The sequence below is a fragment of the Bufo gargarizans genome, chromosome 5, assembly GCF_014858855.1.
Source record: "Bufo gargarizans isolate SCDJY-AF-19 chromosome 5, ASM1485885v1, whole genome shotgun sequence".
In the NCBI taxonomy this organism is placed as follows: domain Eukaryota; kingdom Metazoa; phylum Chordata; class Amphibia; order Anura; family Bufonidae; genus Bufo; species Bufo gargarizans.
The window spans coordinates 335,530,122-335,545,602 of record NC_058084.1 but is presented as its reverse complement, the minus strand read 5'-3'; the positions used below and the strand labels follow the sequence as shown (position 1 = coordinate 335,545,602).

At 43.9% G+C, this 15,481-nt stretch overlaps 1 protein-coding gene across 3 annotated transcripts; it reads right to left on the bottom strand.

The window, feature by feature from the left end:
- Positions 1-4,080: 4,080 nt before the first annotated feature.
- Positions 4,081-15,116, bottom strand: RBM24 (RNA binding motif protein 24). 3 transcript variants are annotated; one of them, XR_006390059.1, is made up of 6 exons: positions 14,725-15,116; positions 13,150-13,273; positions 12,464-12,518; positions 12,040-12,144; positions 6,867-6,952; positions 6,067-6,203 (listed from the first exon to the last, which is right to left on the bottom strand). XR_006390059.1 is itself a non-coding variant. In XM_044294709.1 (4 exons), the coding sequence occupies exons 1-4, from the start codon at positions 14,890-14,892 to the stop codon at positions 5,861-5,863; spliced, it is 690 nt and encodes a 229-aa protein (XP_044150644.1). In that variant the 5' UTR covers positions 14,893-15,116; the 3' UTR covers positions 4,081-5,860. The 3 variants fall into 3 exon arrangements, 1 of the variants encoding a protein (XP_044150644.1); XR_006390058.1 differs by lacking the exon at positions 6,867-6,952 and having other exon boundaries at positions 6,066-6,203; XM_044294709.1 differs by lacking the exons at positions 6,867-6,952; positions 12,040-12,144 and having other exon boundaries at positions 4,081-6,203.
- Between the last annotated feature and the right edge of the window lie 365 nt (positions 15,117-15,481).

The following is a 15,481-nucleotide window of genomic DNA, read 5'->3' as shown; positions in this document are numbered from 1 at the left end:
CTCATACACACATTCACTCTATGGGACAAAACATACCCTAGAAGGTTCACAACATTCTTCTAAAGCCGAAACGATGAACTGAACAGCTCATCGCTCCTGGTATTCTACAGGCGTCTTGTCTGTTTCTGGGCAGTATGTTGAGTTAGGTACCAAGAGAAGACCAAAATCTGAAGACCTAGGTTTCCAGCTTCCACTAATATAAATACATATAAAACGTATTTCTCATGATAAAGGGGTCAGCTCTGAACCCAGACATAACTTCTTCTTCACTCACAATGCCTGAGTGGACCATCAGATCCAAGTAAAGAAGATGGAGGCAGCATGACCGGTAAAAAATCCCTTTAATGGGAACCGCCAAGTGAACAAACGTGCAACAGTTGTGACATTTCGGCTGCTTCACAGCCTTTATCAAAGGCTGTGAAGCAGCCGAAACGTCACAACTGTTGCACGTTTGTTCACTTGGCGGTTCCCATTAAATGGATTTTTTACCGGTCATGCTGCCTCCATCTTCTTTACTTGGATCTATTATGTAGGAGCCCTAATGAATCTTGGACTCCAGGTAGGCTGTTGCATACCGGATGACCTCAAGTTCTGGTGAGTGCGATTCCATCATTATTTTTTATTATTGAGTGGACCATCAGGGCATTTCTTGCTCCGATGCTCCCCCTTGCAAGGTCTGTTTACATCCTCACTATTCTAGGGAGAGGCTTCTGTTTAGCACTTATCCTGGTGACATCACTGGCAAAAACAGGGGAGGAGCCTATACCGCTGCTCCAGGCACTAAAACAGCCTAGGCCAGGATCACTGTTAGGCGTTTCCCCCTAGCATACTCATGTGAAGCCCGGTACGAGCATGAAACGATCCGCTGCTCCCCTCAGACATGCTAAGAGTGTGAACCCAGACAACCCCTTTAAAAGCATGATAAAATGAAAACTCCTTGATGTTTTTATCATCCAGATTTTTTTTCTAAAGTGTGTATATATAGCATACTGAATTTCCTTTAGTTAAAAAAAATAAATATATAAAAAATGTAATAAAATATCTGAGTTTGCACCTTTGTAATATAAAAGGGTGTCATCACCCATGTACTAGAGTCACAGAAACTGCACCTGTATTTCAGCCTGTAACGAGGGCAAGTGTAGCACGACAATTAGCAGTAATCCAGATGCCGTCATTATGGCTCAGCCCCAATTGTAACATTTAGTATTCATACTTCGTAATAGACCGCATTCACACAATCTGAGAAGTATAAAGCCAAAAAGTTCCAATTCTGGCTAAACAACATGTATTCAGAAACTGCACCAAAACTAAACTGGGTAAAATATTTGGTAGATTTAGCTAAGTGAACTTTGACATTGGGACCTCAGTGATAAATGGCTTATCCTGTCACACATGAATTCTGGGACTAAGGGCTGAATTACACTGGCCGAGGGACAGCCATATTATCGCTGCAAAGCAAATAATGGGTACAAGCAATGACATTAGCGATCGCTCTTCCCATACTGTGGAGATCGCTGCATGAAATAGCAGCGGTCTCCTTCACCGATGAGCAGGCGATTGCCGGAGGGAACACTTCCCTACTTACAATCACCAGGGTAATACAGGGAAAGTGTGTGGAAACGAGCGACAGGAAACACTGTAGTTATTACCAGTGGGGTACCACGGGGGGCTGAATTAAGCCTTTTTAATATGTTTATGGATGACCTTTAAGAGGGCTTACATTGTCTATACTCGCAAAGGATATTCAGCTATGTAAAGTAATCAACACACAAAAGAATATATTACAGAGCTGGAGGCTTGGGTGGAGTGAATTAAAATCATTGTGGATAAATGTAAAGTCATACACTTGTACCAAGGAAACTAAATGTACAACCATTTACTATATAGTAAAACACTGGGTAGAATTGCTACTGAAAAAGACTTGTGTTGGTGGACAGTAAACTGAACATTAGAAACCAGTACAAGGAAAATAATTAGATGCATTAAAAGGAACATGGATACCACACAAAATATTGGGGAGATTTATACCATACACTGGCAATTTACATCAGGCTAGGATAACTCCTGAGCTGCTGGAGAACGCACCCGAATTAAGATGAGGCACACACTGTCATAAATGAGGGGTATCCTTCCGGTAGTCCGGGCATCTAAAGTGAAATTTAGACCAGCCTGGAGTCTGCATAGATTTCAGTCTTCTTTTACACCAGAAAACTAGTGTAAAAGATAAATGCCAGGCCCCACAGGAAAGTGGCAAGGGCAGCACAGAAATGCCACTTGTGTCTAAAGTTAGGCACAATTGCTTTAAAAAGTCAAACCCTTTTTTATGCCAGAAAACTGGCATGGGCAGGGTCGAAGGAATGATTAATTCCCCCCATTGTGTCCAAGGTTGGACATGTGTATAAGAAGGATATTAGTTGATCTAGAGTAGGTAGAGAAGAAGGTGACCAAGGTAACTAAAGGAATGGATGGTACCATTATCAAACTTGGGCGTTATTCAGTTTGGAAAGAGGATGGCTTATAGGTGATCTAACTACAAAATACATGGACAGTACAAAGATCATTCTGATGATCTCTTTAAACCTGGGCCTGTAACCACAACAAGAGGGATTCCTCTACATGTAGAGAATAGACAGAGTCACCATCAACGCAGGCAGAGATTCTTTACTGTATGAGCAGAGACCCTGTGGAGCTCTAACCGATGTTGTGGTGGTCGATTCATGAAGAGAGGCCTGCATGCCCTTCTCGAAAGTAATACCACAAGTTATGAGTATTAGATTTCTGGTGAAGGGACCTTGATAAAAGGATTTATTCTGATTCATATCAGTCTGGAAAACATAAAAAAAATTCATCTAGGGCAACTGGCCATCACCTCATATGGGTTTTGTTTTTCTTTGGATTAACACAGTAGGATTATAGGTTGGACTTGATAGACTTTGTCAGAAAGTAACACACAAAACCACAATGACCCATATTCTACGGCAGGACTGTACACATAGAGGGTCATTTATCAAGACCGGTCTTAAAGGGGTTGTCTCATCATGGACAATGGGGGCATATCGCTAGGATATGCACCCATCGTCTTATAGGTGCGAGTCCCACACCTATAATCGAGAACAGAGCCCCGCAAGTGAAGGAGGGCACACTGCGCATGCACAGCTGCCCTACATTCATTTTCTATCGGGCCGGCAAAAATAGCGCAGTATGCTCCCATTCACTTCTATGGGGAGCCGTCTTGGTGGTGGCCGGTCCAGAGTCCTCCAGCCACCACCTTGCAGGGCTCCGTTCTCTATATAGGTCTGGGTCCCAATGGTGGGACCCACACCTATAAGACAATAGGGGGCATATCTTAGCAAAATGCCCCCATTATCTATGATGAGACAACCCCTTTAAGTCCTTTATCTGGTGGTGGATCCACTGAAGTTAAGAAGCGCTGGCCTCTACATAACTTTGGCGTATCCAGCACCAGTCTAAATGTAAACTAGCTTCCTAGCTGGCTAACATTGACCATTTTCTATGTCTAAAACAGGCATAAAAAAAATGATAAACTACGATGGGCCTAGTTGCCCGTCCCCTTCCCGGCCAACTAGTCTAGACCTGGCGTGAGAGGGGATAAGTCGCAGACTGCGGTGCTACTAACCATTGCCCCTTATTGTGCGCCTGAAATAAACCTAATCTAGGCATATTTCAGCATAATAGATGACCCCCATAGTATACTAACAATGCTGCCTGACCATCATTATAGTGCTATTACACTCAAAGAAAAGACAATCATACAATTTTGCTACAGAAAAAATAATTAGTCTAAATATACGTCAAACATACACAGAAAACTTTGTAGTTTAGAATTTTTTAAAACTAAGGTTATACACAGATCATAAATATGGCAGTGTAATCCATACATCATGCTACGAGTTCACATGGCACTGTGCCATGAGCCCTATGTTTGAGGCTACATATACTTTAGCATAAACAGAAAGTTTACAGGAATATCAAGAGCCAAGAAAATACCCTACTGACCACATCTACTCCCGTATACAAGCCCCTGCCAACGTACCAGATGTGCAGCAAGAAAAAAATAAATTACAATGCAATAAGATATTTTTATTGTATTTAATACAAGTGAAATTAATAGGTCTTAACTGTTATAAAGTAACAATGAATAAATAATAATGCTTGAAGATTCTTGTCTACAATTACGTAACACTGGCGAGTATTCTGAATACCTAAAAAGAAATCCAGTGACATTTAGACAAATGTCCATAAAAATGATGCTGTCTTTTCTTCCCTTGTATGAAATTGTTCAAGTATAAAAACCCATTACAGTGTAAAATATCCATGTTTAAGTTGAGAATAAAAATTGCCAAGTATTGCAGTTTTACAAGTCTTCATATAAAGCAGCACTTTTTTCTTCTAGTAAAGAGGAAAAGAGGGAAGAAAAAAAAAAAAAAAAAAAGGACTATCTTCTACATACAAATGAAATGTATAATATACTGCTTGAAGAGGTCTTCATTTTAAAGAAAGGGAGGAAAAAGAAAAGAGCAAGTCTACTACTTGTCATGTAAAATCCTAAAGTGTTAAAGTAGGGATAGTCTTACACAGTGCACATTCAGAATTAAATAAATCCAAGTCAACATTTCAGTTGAATAGATTAATATTTACTACATCTAAACTTACTTAAATAATTTATACCATGAGATGAATACATCATTTCTCTGCCGCACCTAAAGTTCCCTTCTTTAGAGGGCGCCATAGTAAAACTATCAAAATAAATAAATACGCTTTCTTCTTTCAATGAACATTACAGTTAAGGCACAGTACAAGTCATCGTGGTTAACCCTTAAAGAACCGCCAAAAGGGGGAAAAAAGAAAAAAAAAAATAATAATTGTATAAACCGACTGATAAATACTTTGTTTCTTTTTTTTTTTACTTAAATACTTTCAGTGGTCCCTTACGATCCATAAGGGACCATGTGTCTTCTTTGCGATAAAAAAAAAAAAAAAGTCTTAAAGGGTTAACCTCTGCAAGTATCTCCCTGTTGTCATTCACAAGCTATGAATAGGTGTCATAAAATACGAGACTGGTGGTGGTAAAGGGGGCTGATCCCATTTCAGAATCAGAATAGCTGACACCAGCAGTTAAGAGTTTCCCAAAAGCGAAACAGGATGGGGAGAGGGATTAGAATGTGACAAGCTCATCAGATAAGCACAAGTGATGTGTTCTCTCCAGAACGCTCTGTGGTATTGATTGTCTGTACAGCTGTTGTGGCCGTTAATTCCACATCGCTTGCTCCATAGTTCCACTTATAGAGAGGACAGTTGAGAAAATCGCTTTGGTGCCCATCCGTCATGTGACCGGTAGGCCTTGAGCCTCCAACACGTAGATGCGAACCGCAGGTCTCTTGCCCGTGCACAGCGCGATAGGTCAGCTTGTGCTTTGAGCGTTTTCACTTTGTACAGGCTACATTTTGCCGTTTGGTATTTCCCTGGATTAAACGCATCGTAAAAGGAAGGAAAAAAATAATAAAGTTCTCTCAGATTAGTAAAAGGCAGTTTCTTTCCCTGATGTAAAAATAAATTCTGTATAGTATATGAATCATGACTTATTTTCTCAAGGAAAAAATATTAACTTAATCAAAAAGGAGTTACTGAATATGCCTGAAACGCACCTTCCATGATCTCCTAATACAACTTGGATGCCTACTACAAAAAGAAGTTGCAACCATTTTCTCTGTCCAAAAAGCAGTTTGTTTCTCCTTAAAGCCACTTAGCCTAATTTGATATGGTCTCACTTAGAAACTGGAAGGCAGAAAACAAGAAAAATAGATAGATATGATTGAGATCTTCTTCAAAAGTCTAAGTGCTACTGCATACGGTCAGCCTGCAGCTGTTGTGGTTGGTACTGGCCAAAAGCCGCCGCAGCGGCTGCAGCAGTTCCTGGGGCTGCAGCAGTGAGCGGCGGCTGAACTGCGTAGCCGTAACCTGCAGTGATGTATCCGGTGGCAGCTGGTGAGGCTGCATATGGGTATTGATCATAGGCGGCAGCAGCAGCGGCGGCGGCAGCAGAGTATTGGGCGTAGGCGGCTCCAGTGTAGTCGATGTATGGACTTGTAGATGCAGCAGCAGTGGCGGTTGTGGGTTGGACGTGTGGGATTACAACTCCTGGCTGCATAAAAGCATGAGGGTATACATAATGTGCAGGAATCCTAAGGAAGTGAAAAAAAATAAAAATAAATTGACATTTAATAAAGGAAGATTATTAAAGACAGTAAACCTGTAGTTTTATGTGTTCAGTTATCCCAAAATAAAAATTTAGTGGTTATTATGTGCATAGGGTTGCCACAATAGAAATAACGGGATATAGAACTAGCAAAGATGATGCTCGAGAAGTGGGAACGTTGTTTAAAATGTTACATTTTATCCTAGAAGTTCTACCACTTAAACCTGATATTCCAATGGCATCCATTTGATGGAAAAGATCCCGGCAAAATGGTTGTAAGTTCACATCATAAAGTTTAGTTTTATGATGTTTTCATATAATATTTCAATTACATAATATATTTATCGTGGCAACCCTGCAAGTACTCTGCAGACTCAGCACACATTAATCTCCGCAACCTTAGTCACCCATACAAGGAAAAAATAAAATAAAAAACACCTTAAAAATAAACAAAAAACAAAACATACGCAGGCGACAAAAGAACTTAAGTGGTGGAATACACAGCAGAGTCACACAAAAGAGTGCAGAAACTTGTTCCAATGCCGTAGTGTTGAAGCTTTTCAGATGCTATGCCACACTCCATAGCATGAGATCTCAAATGTGTGCATCACACTGTTACAAGGATGGAAAGTCAAAACGGTTTAAATACCCGTCTACTAAACTTCCAGTTTCGAGTCAGCTGGATTACTTCTCATTCAGACAAAGAAAAAGTATTTGTGAGGGACCTAAGGAAACCTAGGGTTAGACAAAAACACCCATGTAGTTCAATGCATCGATAACTGGAAAGATCTTCCTGGCTGATCATTTAACTATGCCTAATTGAGTGTTTTTTACCCTAAACAGATGCCCTACATAATTTCCGATACTTGCGAAACCTTAAAGGGGTTGCCCAATACCTTAAACTGCCCCCCCTACGTTCAGGGGCCCCTCTCAAATTGAAAATACTTACCCCGCTCTCTGCACCTCTGCTCGTCCACGCACCGCCGCTGCAGCTTCTCCCCGTGCGCCTATGAAAAACATCCGGTGTTGGGAAGGGCGGCAGGGACAAGCCTTCCAGGCATCGCAGGTGAGGGAGGCTAGTCCCTGTCTGCCATTGGCTGCACCACCCCCCCCCCCTCCCGCATGTTTTCATCAGCGCACGGAGACAAGCTGCAGCAGCAGCGCGGGGACCAGGGTATATTTCCTGTGAGGAGCCTGGCACATGGGGGGCAGTTTAGGGTATTGTATAACCCGTTTAAGCACAAGAACAGCAAAGAGAAAATGAGCACATGAAATGACATATGACGATATTGAGAAGTTCTCATGCCCAAACAATAGCCCCCTTTAGGGGGCATTCACACTTCTGTGTCAGTTTTGCAGACCGCAAACTGCAGATCTGCAAAACACAGACCCTGACCATATGCACCCTGCATCTTGGCGCAGACCCATCGTGTTGCAGCCAACGATAAGACATGCCATATCTTTTGAGGCGCAACTGCACGGACTCGGAGCGGCTTCTGTGCCATTACAAAGTCTGTGCAGCCGCGCCACAAAGATACGACATATCCTATTTTTGGCCTTAACACGCGGATGGTGGACCCAGTGAAGTCAACGGCTCTGCACCGCAATGTAGGGTGCACACGGCAGATCTGCAGTCCACAAATTGGACACGGCCAAGTGAATGCACCCTTAAACTGTAGAAGTTAGTGGTTGTGTTAAGTATTGTGTAATATAGGGGATGGCCAATCTAAGAATATGTCCATAGAGGACTACAAGAAATACGTTTGTGTACATGACCCCTTAAAGGGACACTTGACAGGCCCAATAAGCACAATTATCTATATATATGCATGCACAGGTCTTCTATTGTGTATTACAACATAATTATAACCCCTGTCCACCTAATAAATACAGCAAACTCATGTTTTATAACCTGTTGTAATCGCTCTTCATTCTGCCCAAGGGGCAGCGTTTCAGCTTCACCTGCGCCCAGCCAGCCGCGCCGCCCAGCTCATCGATATTAACTTCGCTGGGCGGCTTCTGCTGTCCCTGATGTTCCGAGATCCCGCGCATGCCCAGTAGAAAGCTGTGGGATCTCGGAACGTCGGGGACAGCAGAAGCCGCCCAGCGAAGTGAATATTGATGAGCTGGGCGGCGGTTGGGGCATGGCTGGCTGGGCGCAAGTGAAGCTGAAACGCCGCCCCTTGGGCAGAAAGAAGAGCGATTACAACAGGTTATAAAACATGAGTTTGCTGTATTTATTAGGTGGACAGGGGTTATACTTATAAGTTTTTAATACACAATAGAAAACCTGTGTGTAATATATATATATATTAGTCCCTTTAAAGGAGGTAGGTCTAGCTCAGCTGAATGTAATGATACCTCCCACTTAGTGATCCATTCTTGAGAAAAATTGGCTAACCTTTAAAAGGAAATGTGTAACCAAAACGTATCTGTCGGTAAAAAAAAAAAAAAAAAAAAAAAAAAAAAAAAAAAAAAAAAAAAAAAAAAAAATCAGATAGTAGCACATATCCTTTTTTTCTAATCTGTTTAAAATTTTCCGATTGCAGATTTTTTTAAAATCCATTTCCTGAACATGATTATGGTGGACGGCCACCTTGCCTTAACAGCATTTAGAAAGCATTAAAAAAAGGTTTTACGGCACCCCCCATGGTCCATGATGGTGCACAATGGTCAGGAGCTGATCTCATTGACTTCTGGGGGGACAGTTTTCTGGGCACGCTCTGACCTGTGCAGAGGTCATTGTACAAGGAAGAATAGAGCGGCTCTGACAATCGCCTATTGTGAATGGTGGATCCTGTCCTCTCTATACACAGAAGTGATATAATTACAGGCAGGATTAGAATGAGTTAACCGCAGTAGAGTGATCTATATAGACCTTGAAGTCACGCCAATTATTAAACATAGTGGCCAGTGTGGAAACTGCAGGATTTTCTCTTTTGTTTAAATATATGGAAAATTACAATCAAAAATATCAAACAAAGTGATTAAAAACAGCAGGTCATTCTGATGACACATTCCCTTTAAGTATTTTAGCTAGACTGATCAAATAAAATGAGCCTGGCAGCCGTAATGATAACTGTGCCAGAAACACACACATCATAGCCCTCCCACAAATACTTTGTAGTCTGTCCCATTAAGCAAGATACATGCCGTAAAGTCTACTGAAAGTAATCATCTTTATACTTTGTTCCTATGACAGCTTCAACGTCGGTCTCATAGGAACGAATAAAGAATCTGACTTCCAGTCCAGACATAAGACGCTGTGTCAGTTGAAGAGGCAGAGCGTTGGTCACACGTCACAGCCGAGGAACAGAAGGGAGGTTGTAACTCACAAATACAGTCACTGGTAAGGTTACCTTCACTGCAGTTTACATCATGGACTTTTCTAAAGGGCCAGTGAACAAAATGGTTTGTGGCAACGTGGAGAGCCTGGTAACCTTTTATGTGGTCTTTGTATGGCTTGTAATTAGTGTTGAGTGAAGAGAGCTTCGGAATAATGCTGTACGGAAATCCGTATTGTGGGTGACGTTAGTTGATTTTTAAAGTGTAAAACCTCTTTAAAATTTGAAACCAAACTGAAAAGTTAAGTTTCAAATTTTAAAGTGGTTTTCCCCACTTAAAAAAAAAATAAAATTCAACTAAAGAAGTTATTCAACGAAGTCACACGCAACTTCGTGAATAACTTACTTTGGCTCATCGGAGCCCATACATTGTAATACTGTATGGAGACGGATCTCTATAGTATTCTGAAGTTTTGAACGAAGCGACATCTGAAGAAGCATCAGAAGCCCGCTTCGCTTAACACTACTTGCAATCAATACCCATTTGTCAACAGAAAAGGTTAAGAGATCAACTAATTAAATGAACTGGCCTATATGTACTTGTGGGTTGCCATGCTGGACAAAAACGGGCAGGTAAAATCCCTCATACTAGTAGTGTTATTTGCCATCAGCAGGCGATTTTTAAGAAGTCAGTTCCATGTATTGTTTAAGGATTCCATAAAACAGAAGGATGGGCCAGTTGATGGCAATCTGCATTCATACTACAGTTTCAGGCAGGGATTTCCACTCTGTAAATATTAACTTTATGATGGAGCGGTGAGAAAGGCGGCACAGGTATTGCATGCTGCCAGTCCGGCTTGCAAACAAGCCCAATGTTGCCATGCCCCACAGAGCAATGTATTTGAGATTTAGAGTAACTCCAAGCTTAACCCTTACATCCCAGAAGCAAATCTGCTCAGTGAAGAGAGGCTGATTACAGGGTTCTCTTTATACTGGGCACTTTGGGATGTCCTACATACTTCACCTAACGCCTCTGCCACTCTCCATGACTGACAGGGTAGGCTGCATTAGGACTATTTTGGAACTGACATACGAGAAGGGGCTAGCGGTGCAAGATGTCTTTATATGGCCAACGTGAACACTGACCCATCATGAAGGTCAAGCATGTCATCTAGATAAGAGATAGGGAGGGAAGGATCTGTGTTTGCTTGTAAACTGGCCAAGGAAGAACAAAAACCCACAGTATCCACAACTTCTACCAGTGCATCAGATTAGAAAGGATACAAAATGTGTCAACTAAATGTATGTGATGTTATAAATTCAGTTAAGACACAGCTTTCAAAAAGGCAGACTGGTTGGCAAAGTCCAAGCTACAACAACAAGAAAAAACAAAAAACAAAAAAAAAAAAAGAAAGGGCATTTGTGTCACAAGAATCTAAGGTAGTCGGATCCAACAGGAGATCAGGCTACTGGAGCTCACTGTATCCGACACTGCGGGAATGGACCGTGTACCTCCAGATCCCCATAAATGCTGGGTTTCGGCCGGACAAATACCAATGCATGCAGCGCTCTGTCCAGACAACTAAGAACACAGCCCAAGTCTTAAGAGCCATTCATACATTTACTTAATGTATCCCAAAACTACCCTGTATACCAACCACTAACCAAAAAATAAAATAAGTGCAGCAGGAATATGGTTTAACTGTCAAATGTCTCAAGCAGTTGGTTAAAATTGCAGTCCTATGCAACAACACTTCATTCTCTTCAATGTTGGACAATGTTCACCTTGTGGTAAAACATCCCATTGGTACAATAACCAGTCAGGAAGTTCCGATACCAATTCTCAGACTGCGACTTTAAAAGAGTATCAATCAAGCAAACAGTAAACATGACCACACAAATACAAGTGCTATAGAGAACGGGGATGAATACCAGCTATGCGATATCGGAGTTGATTATATTAGGTTAGTTTGGATCTATTGTAAAAAATAAAATAAAACACAATACAAAGAGGTATGAACCTACAGCTATGAACTGAAACTTGTAAGAAAACATAAAAAAAAAAAAATAGAAAGAAAAGACATTAGAAAGCCCAGCTTGAACACATGGTTAATCAGAGAACCAAACAAAAGAAAAAAAAAAAAAAAAAAGTGTGGCGCATGCAAGCTGAAAAGTTCAAAGTAACGTCACAGCAAAAAGTAAATAAAAAAAATATATAAGAAAAAGAAAAATCAAATCACTACAGTATATGGTTAAAAAAAAAGAAAAAGTAACACGCTGCAAGGAGGGCCCTGTGCTCCCCATAGCAAAGTCAACACTCCTCAACAAAATAAACACAAGTCAAGGCTCCCTCCCAGCCCCAAACAACGCAGTGTTCACTAGGACTTAAAACAAAAAAAATAAAAAATAAAACAAACACACAGTTTAGCTGTGAAAACCACTTCATCGCTGTAATGGAAAAGGCACACAAATCTAGGAGCTAATACACCAAAATAAAAATAAAAACCAACCAACCAACATACATGCATCTTTAATCACCATTTAGCTTGGTTTCTACTGGTAACACAGAATAACTCCACATAGAACTATTCCATCTCTTATCATCAAATCCTTGCCATCAGTTATCTTAACTGTAAACGAGCCCTGTCAGATTAGAAAGAGATAGATAACATTGAGCAACACTGGAAATGAACACAGGGGTCCAACGGCTGAGGAATAGTCTACGAGGAACCGGGTCATGGACATTGGGCTTTCCATGATGCCCTCAGAGATGGCTACATTTAGGAAAGAAGTGGAAAGTTACAGTTGACTAAGTCAATATGCGGCAGGATACGGGTGGGATCGGGCTTCAGACTGAACTATGGTACCTAAAACGCCAGCTGCATATTCTGCTATATGTGACCTTCACAGACTCTACAGATGGTACGTAATGCCATCACTTCACTAGACATGCTAGACTTACCCAAAAGGCCTTTGTATAAGTGCTGGGTGAATCTGCTGGACCCCAAATGCAAAACCTGATGAAAGATAAAAAAAAAAAATAATAATAAACACATTAAAAAAACAAAAAACACACACACTCATGGTGAGCAAATAGCTTAGGGTACTTTCACACTAACGTTATTCTTTTCCAGCATCGAGTTCCGTCCTAGGGGCTCAAGACCGGAAAAGAACTGATCAGTTTTATCCTAATGCATTCTGAATGCAGAGCAATCCGTTCAGGATGTCTTCAGTTCGTCCTGAAAAGTCAAAAAGACTGGAGATTATACCGCAGCATGCTGCGGTTTTATCTCCGTCCGAAATTCCAGAACACTTGCCTGAATGCCGGATCCGGCATTTTTTCCATGGGAATGTATTAGTGCCAGATCCGGCATTTAAAATACCAGAATGCCGGATCCGTCCTTCCGGTCCGCGCAAAACAAAAATAAATAAACTATGCACAAGCCGTTTTTCTTCCCCGGATAACACCAGAAAGACGGATCCGGCATTTCAATGCATTTTTCTGACTGATCAGGATCCTGATCGGTTGGCATACGTTTTGCTGGATCCGGCAGGAGGTTCCGGCGACAGAACTGCTTGCCGGAACACTCTGCCACAAGTGTGAAAGTAGCCTTAGATAGATTGTGTAAATGCCAAACTCAATCAGACCTGGCTGCATGATCCGGGGCTTGGCTCCCAGGTACGCGAGATTCACATTGGCTTTCCTCCCATCAATGATAGGATTGGGGTCTTTACAGGCTCTTTCCGCTGCGGCTCTGTCAGCCATGGTGACCTGGAACACAAAGACAAGAGGATGACGTCAATATAAAACCAGGGGCACAACATGGTCCTCTCCGTCTGTCACCTTGTCTCTGGGAAAGCCCTAATAGCTCATGCTAAGGGGCGCGCAGGCATGGCACTGCCAAAACTTACGGAAAAGAAAAATCTAAAGATGCCGCCTAGGTGATCATATTGAACGATCCTCAATAGGGAATCCGTAATCAGAGGGACTACGCACAGACAAGACCAATGAGACGGTTGGGCTTCGGCCACACAGGCAGGTTTCCTGCTGCAGTTTTGGAAGCCAAAACCAGGAGCGAATTAAGAAGAGAAGAAGTTGTATCCGTCCTTTATACTTTCTCTTCTTTTATCATCCTCCCCGATTTCAGCTTCCAAAACTGCATCAGGGAAGCCGACCCTGTGACCGTAACCTTACAGAAAAAAAAAAAAAGTTATAGGAAAAACAGCTTTCAAGTGAGGCCAGATCACCTGGACCGACCGGGTGACAGGGCTTCCAGAGATGCAGCTGCCACACAACTGGTGCCCCTTATCTCAAAGCATAGGGTCAGACACACGAAGCACCACCTGTCAGATCCGGGTTATTTCCCAGCCACTTGCTTGGCCCCTGACAGCCATCAGCTTGGGTGAGTGGGATAACGGTTTGACCAGCTAGAGAGCCGGGCACCACTATGGCTGGGAAGGGGGGGTAGCGCAGATGCCATGGTGGATCCATAAACACTGACTGCAACCAGGTAGGTCACGATGTGCACAAGCCTGGCAGACAGCGCAGTAATGTATTGTCACAGCAGCTTGACTGGTGCCAGGATCTTTGTGTGTAGAAGGAAAGCACAAGACTGGCAGAGCTGGAGGGTGAGTGAAGGGAGCACAGTGCCCATGTGCTGGAGAAGTCAAGGGGTGCAGTGCCCAGGTGCTGGAGGCAGTAGGAGGATGAAGCAAGGGCAGTGCCCTGGTGCCAGAGGTGGTAAGGGGGCAGGGAGGGCAGTGCCCAGGTGCTTGAAGGAGGTAGAGTGTGCAGGGAGGGCAGTGCCCAGGTGCTGGAGGGGGTAGAGGGTGCATGGAGGGCAGTGCCCAGGTGCTGGAGGGGGTAGAGGGTGCATGGAGGGCAGTGCCCAGGTGCTTGAAGGAAGTAGAGGGTGCAGGGAGGGCAGTGCCAAGGTGCTGGAAGGGGTAGAGGGTGCAGGGAGGGCAGTGCCCAGCTGCCGGAGGGGGTAGAGGGTGCAGGGAGGGCAGTGCCAAGGTGCTGGAAGGGGTAGAGGGTGCAGGCAGGGCAGTGCCCAGCTGCCGGAGGGGGTAGAGGGTGCAGGGAGGGCAGTGCCCAGGTGCGGTAGGTGGGGAGCCGTGCTCCGTTTGCCCTGGGGCTCCGCTGCCATGCACCTGCTGGGTCACATGACCGCACCGCGCGCAGGTACACTATAAGGGGAGCTCGGACCTCACACCACTTACAAAGCCATAGCCTCTGGACTTGCCGGTCTGCCTGTCCGTGATAACCACCGCCTCCTCTATGTCTCCGAACACCTCAAAGTACTTCCTGAGGCTGGAGTCCGTCGTGTGGTAGGGCAGCCCTCCGACGAAGATCTTGGTGTAGGTGGTATCTTTCTGGGTAGTGTGCATCTTGTGGGGGGATGCCGCTGCTCTCAGGAGACGCTGAAACTCCTGCACGGCGGACAGGTGACCGAGAAATCCCGCCGCCGCCTACCGTGGCGACTCCCTCGGCTGGGAGGTAGATGGACGGGCGGTACAGGGCTCAGCAGGGCGTCCGGCACTCCTCGCTGCCGCTGTGTGACGGGTCTGCAGCCGGCCGGCCCTGCTCTTACACACTGACTACCCCGCTCCCTGTTTGCTTTGCATTAAGAGCAACCGGCCGGGCGGGGAGCTCCTCCCATGGGATGGGCGTGGCCAGGCTGTCCCGCTCCCGCTCATTGGCTGCCCCTGCACCTGCTGCTCGGATCCCGGGCGGCAGCTGCTCACAACAGCTGGATGTGTGCACCCTGCACCCCGCTCTTTGTCTCCGGTTACCCGCAGCGCGTGTGCTGACCCCACGACCGCCAGGCCCACCCTTGGCAGCACATACACAATAGCATGTACAATGTGTTTACCACACACGTCATGTGCGGTACATACGCGTTACCTCAGCGCAGGTCACCGGCTTCTCCCTCAGGTTATAGCATGGCGTGTAACTGGCTGCGCCCTGCCTCACAAT

Bases quoted from the DNA above. Each gene is read 5' to 3' on its own strand.
- RBM24 (XM_044294709.1), bottom strand. From the start codon at position 14,892: ATGCACACTACCCAGAAAGATACCACCTACACCAAGATCTTCGTCGGA. The intron at 13,274-14,724 runs GTAAGTGGTGTG...TTTGTGTTCCAG, and splicing joins AGTCCAGAGGCTATGGCTTT to GTCACCATGGCTGACAGAGC. The intron at 12,519-13,149 runs GTCTGATTGAGT...ATCTTTCATCAG, and splicing joins GCCCCGGATCATGCAGCCAG to GTTTTGCATTTGGGGTCCAG.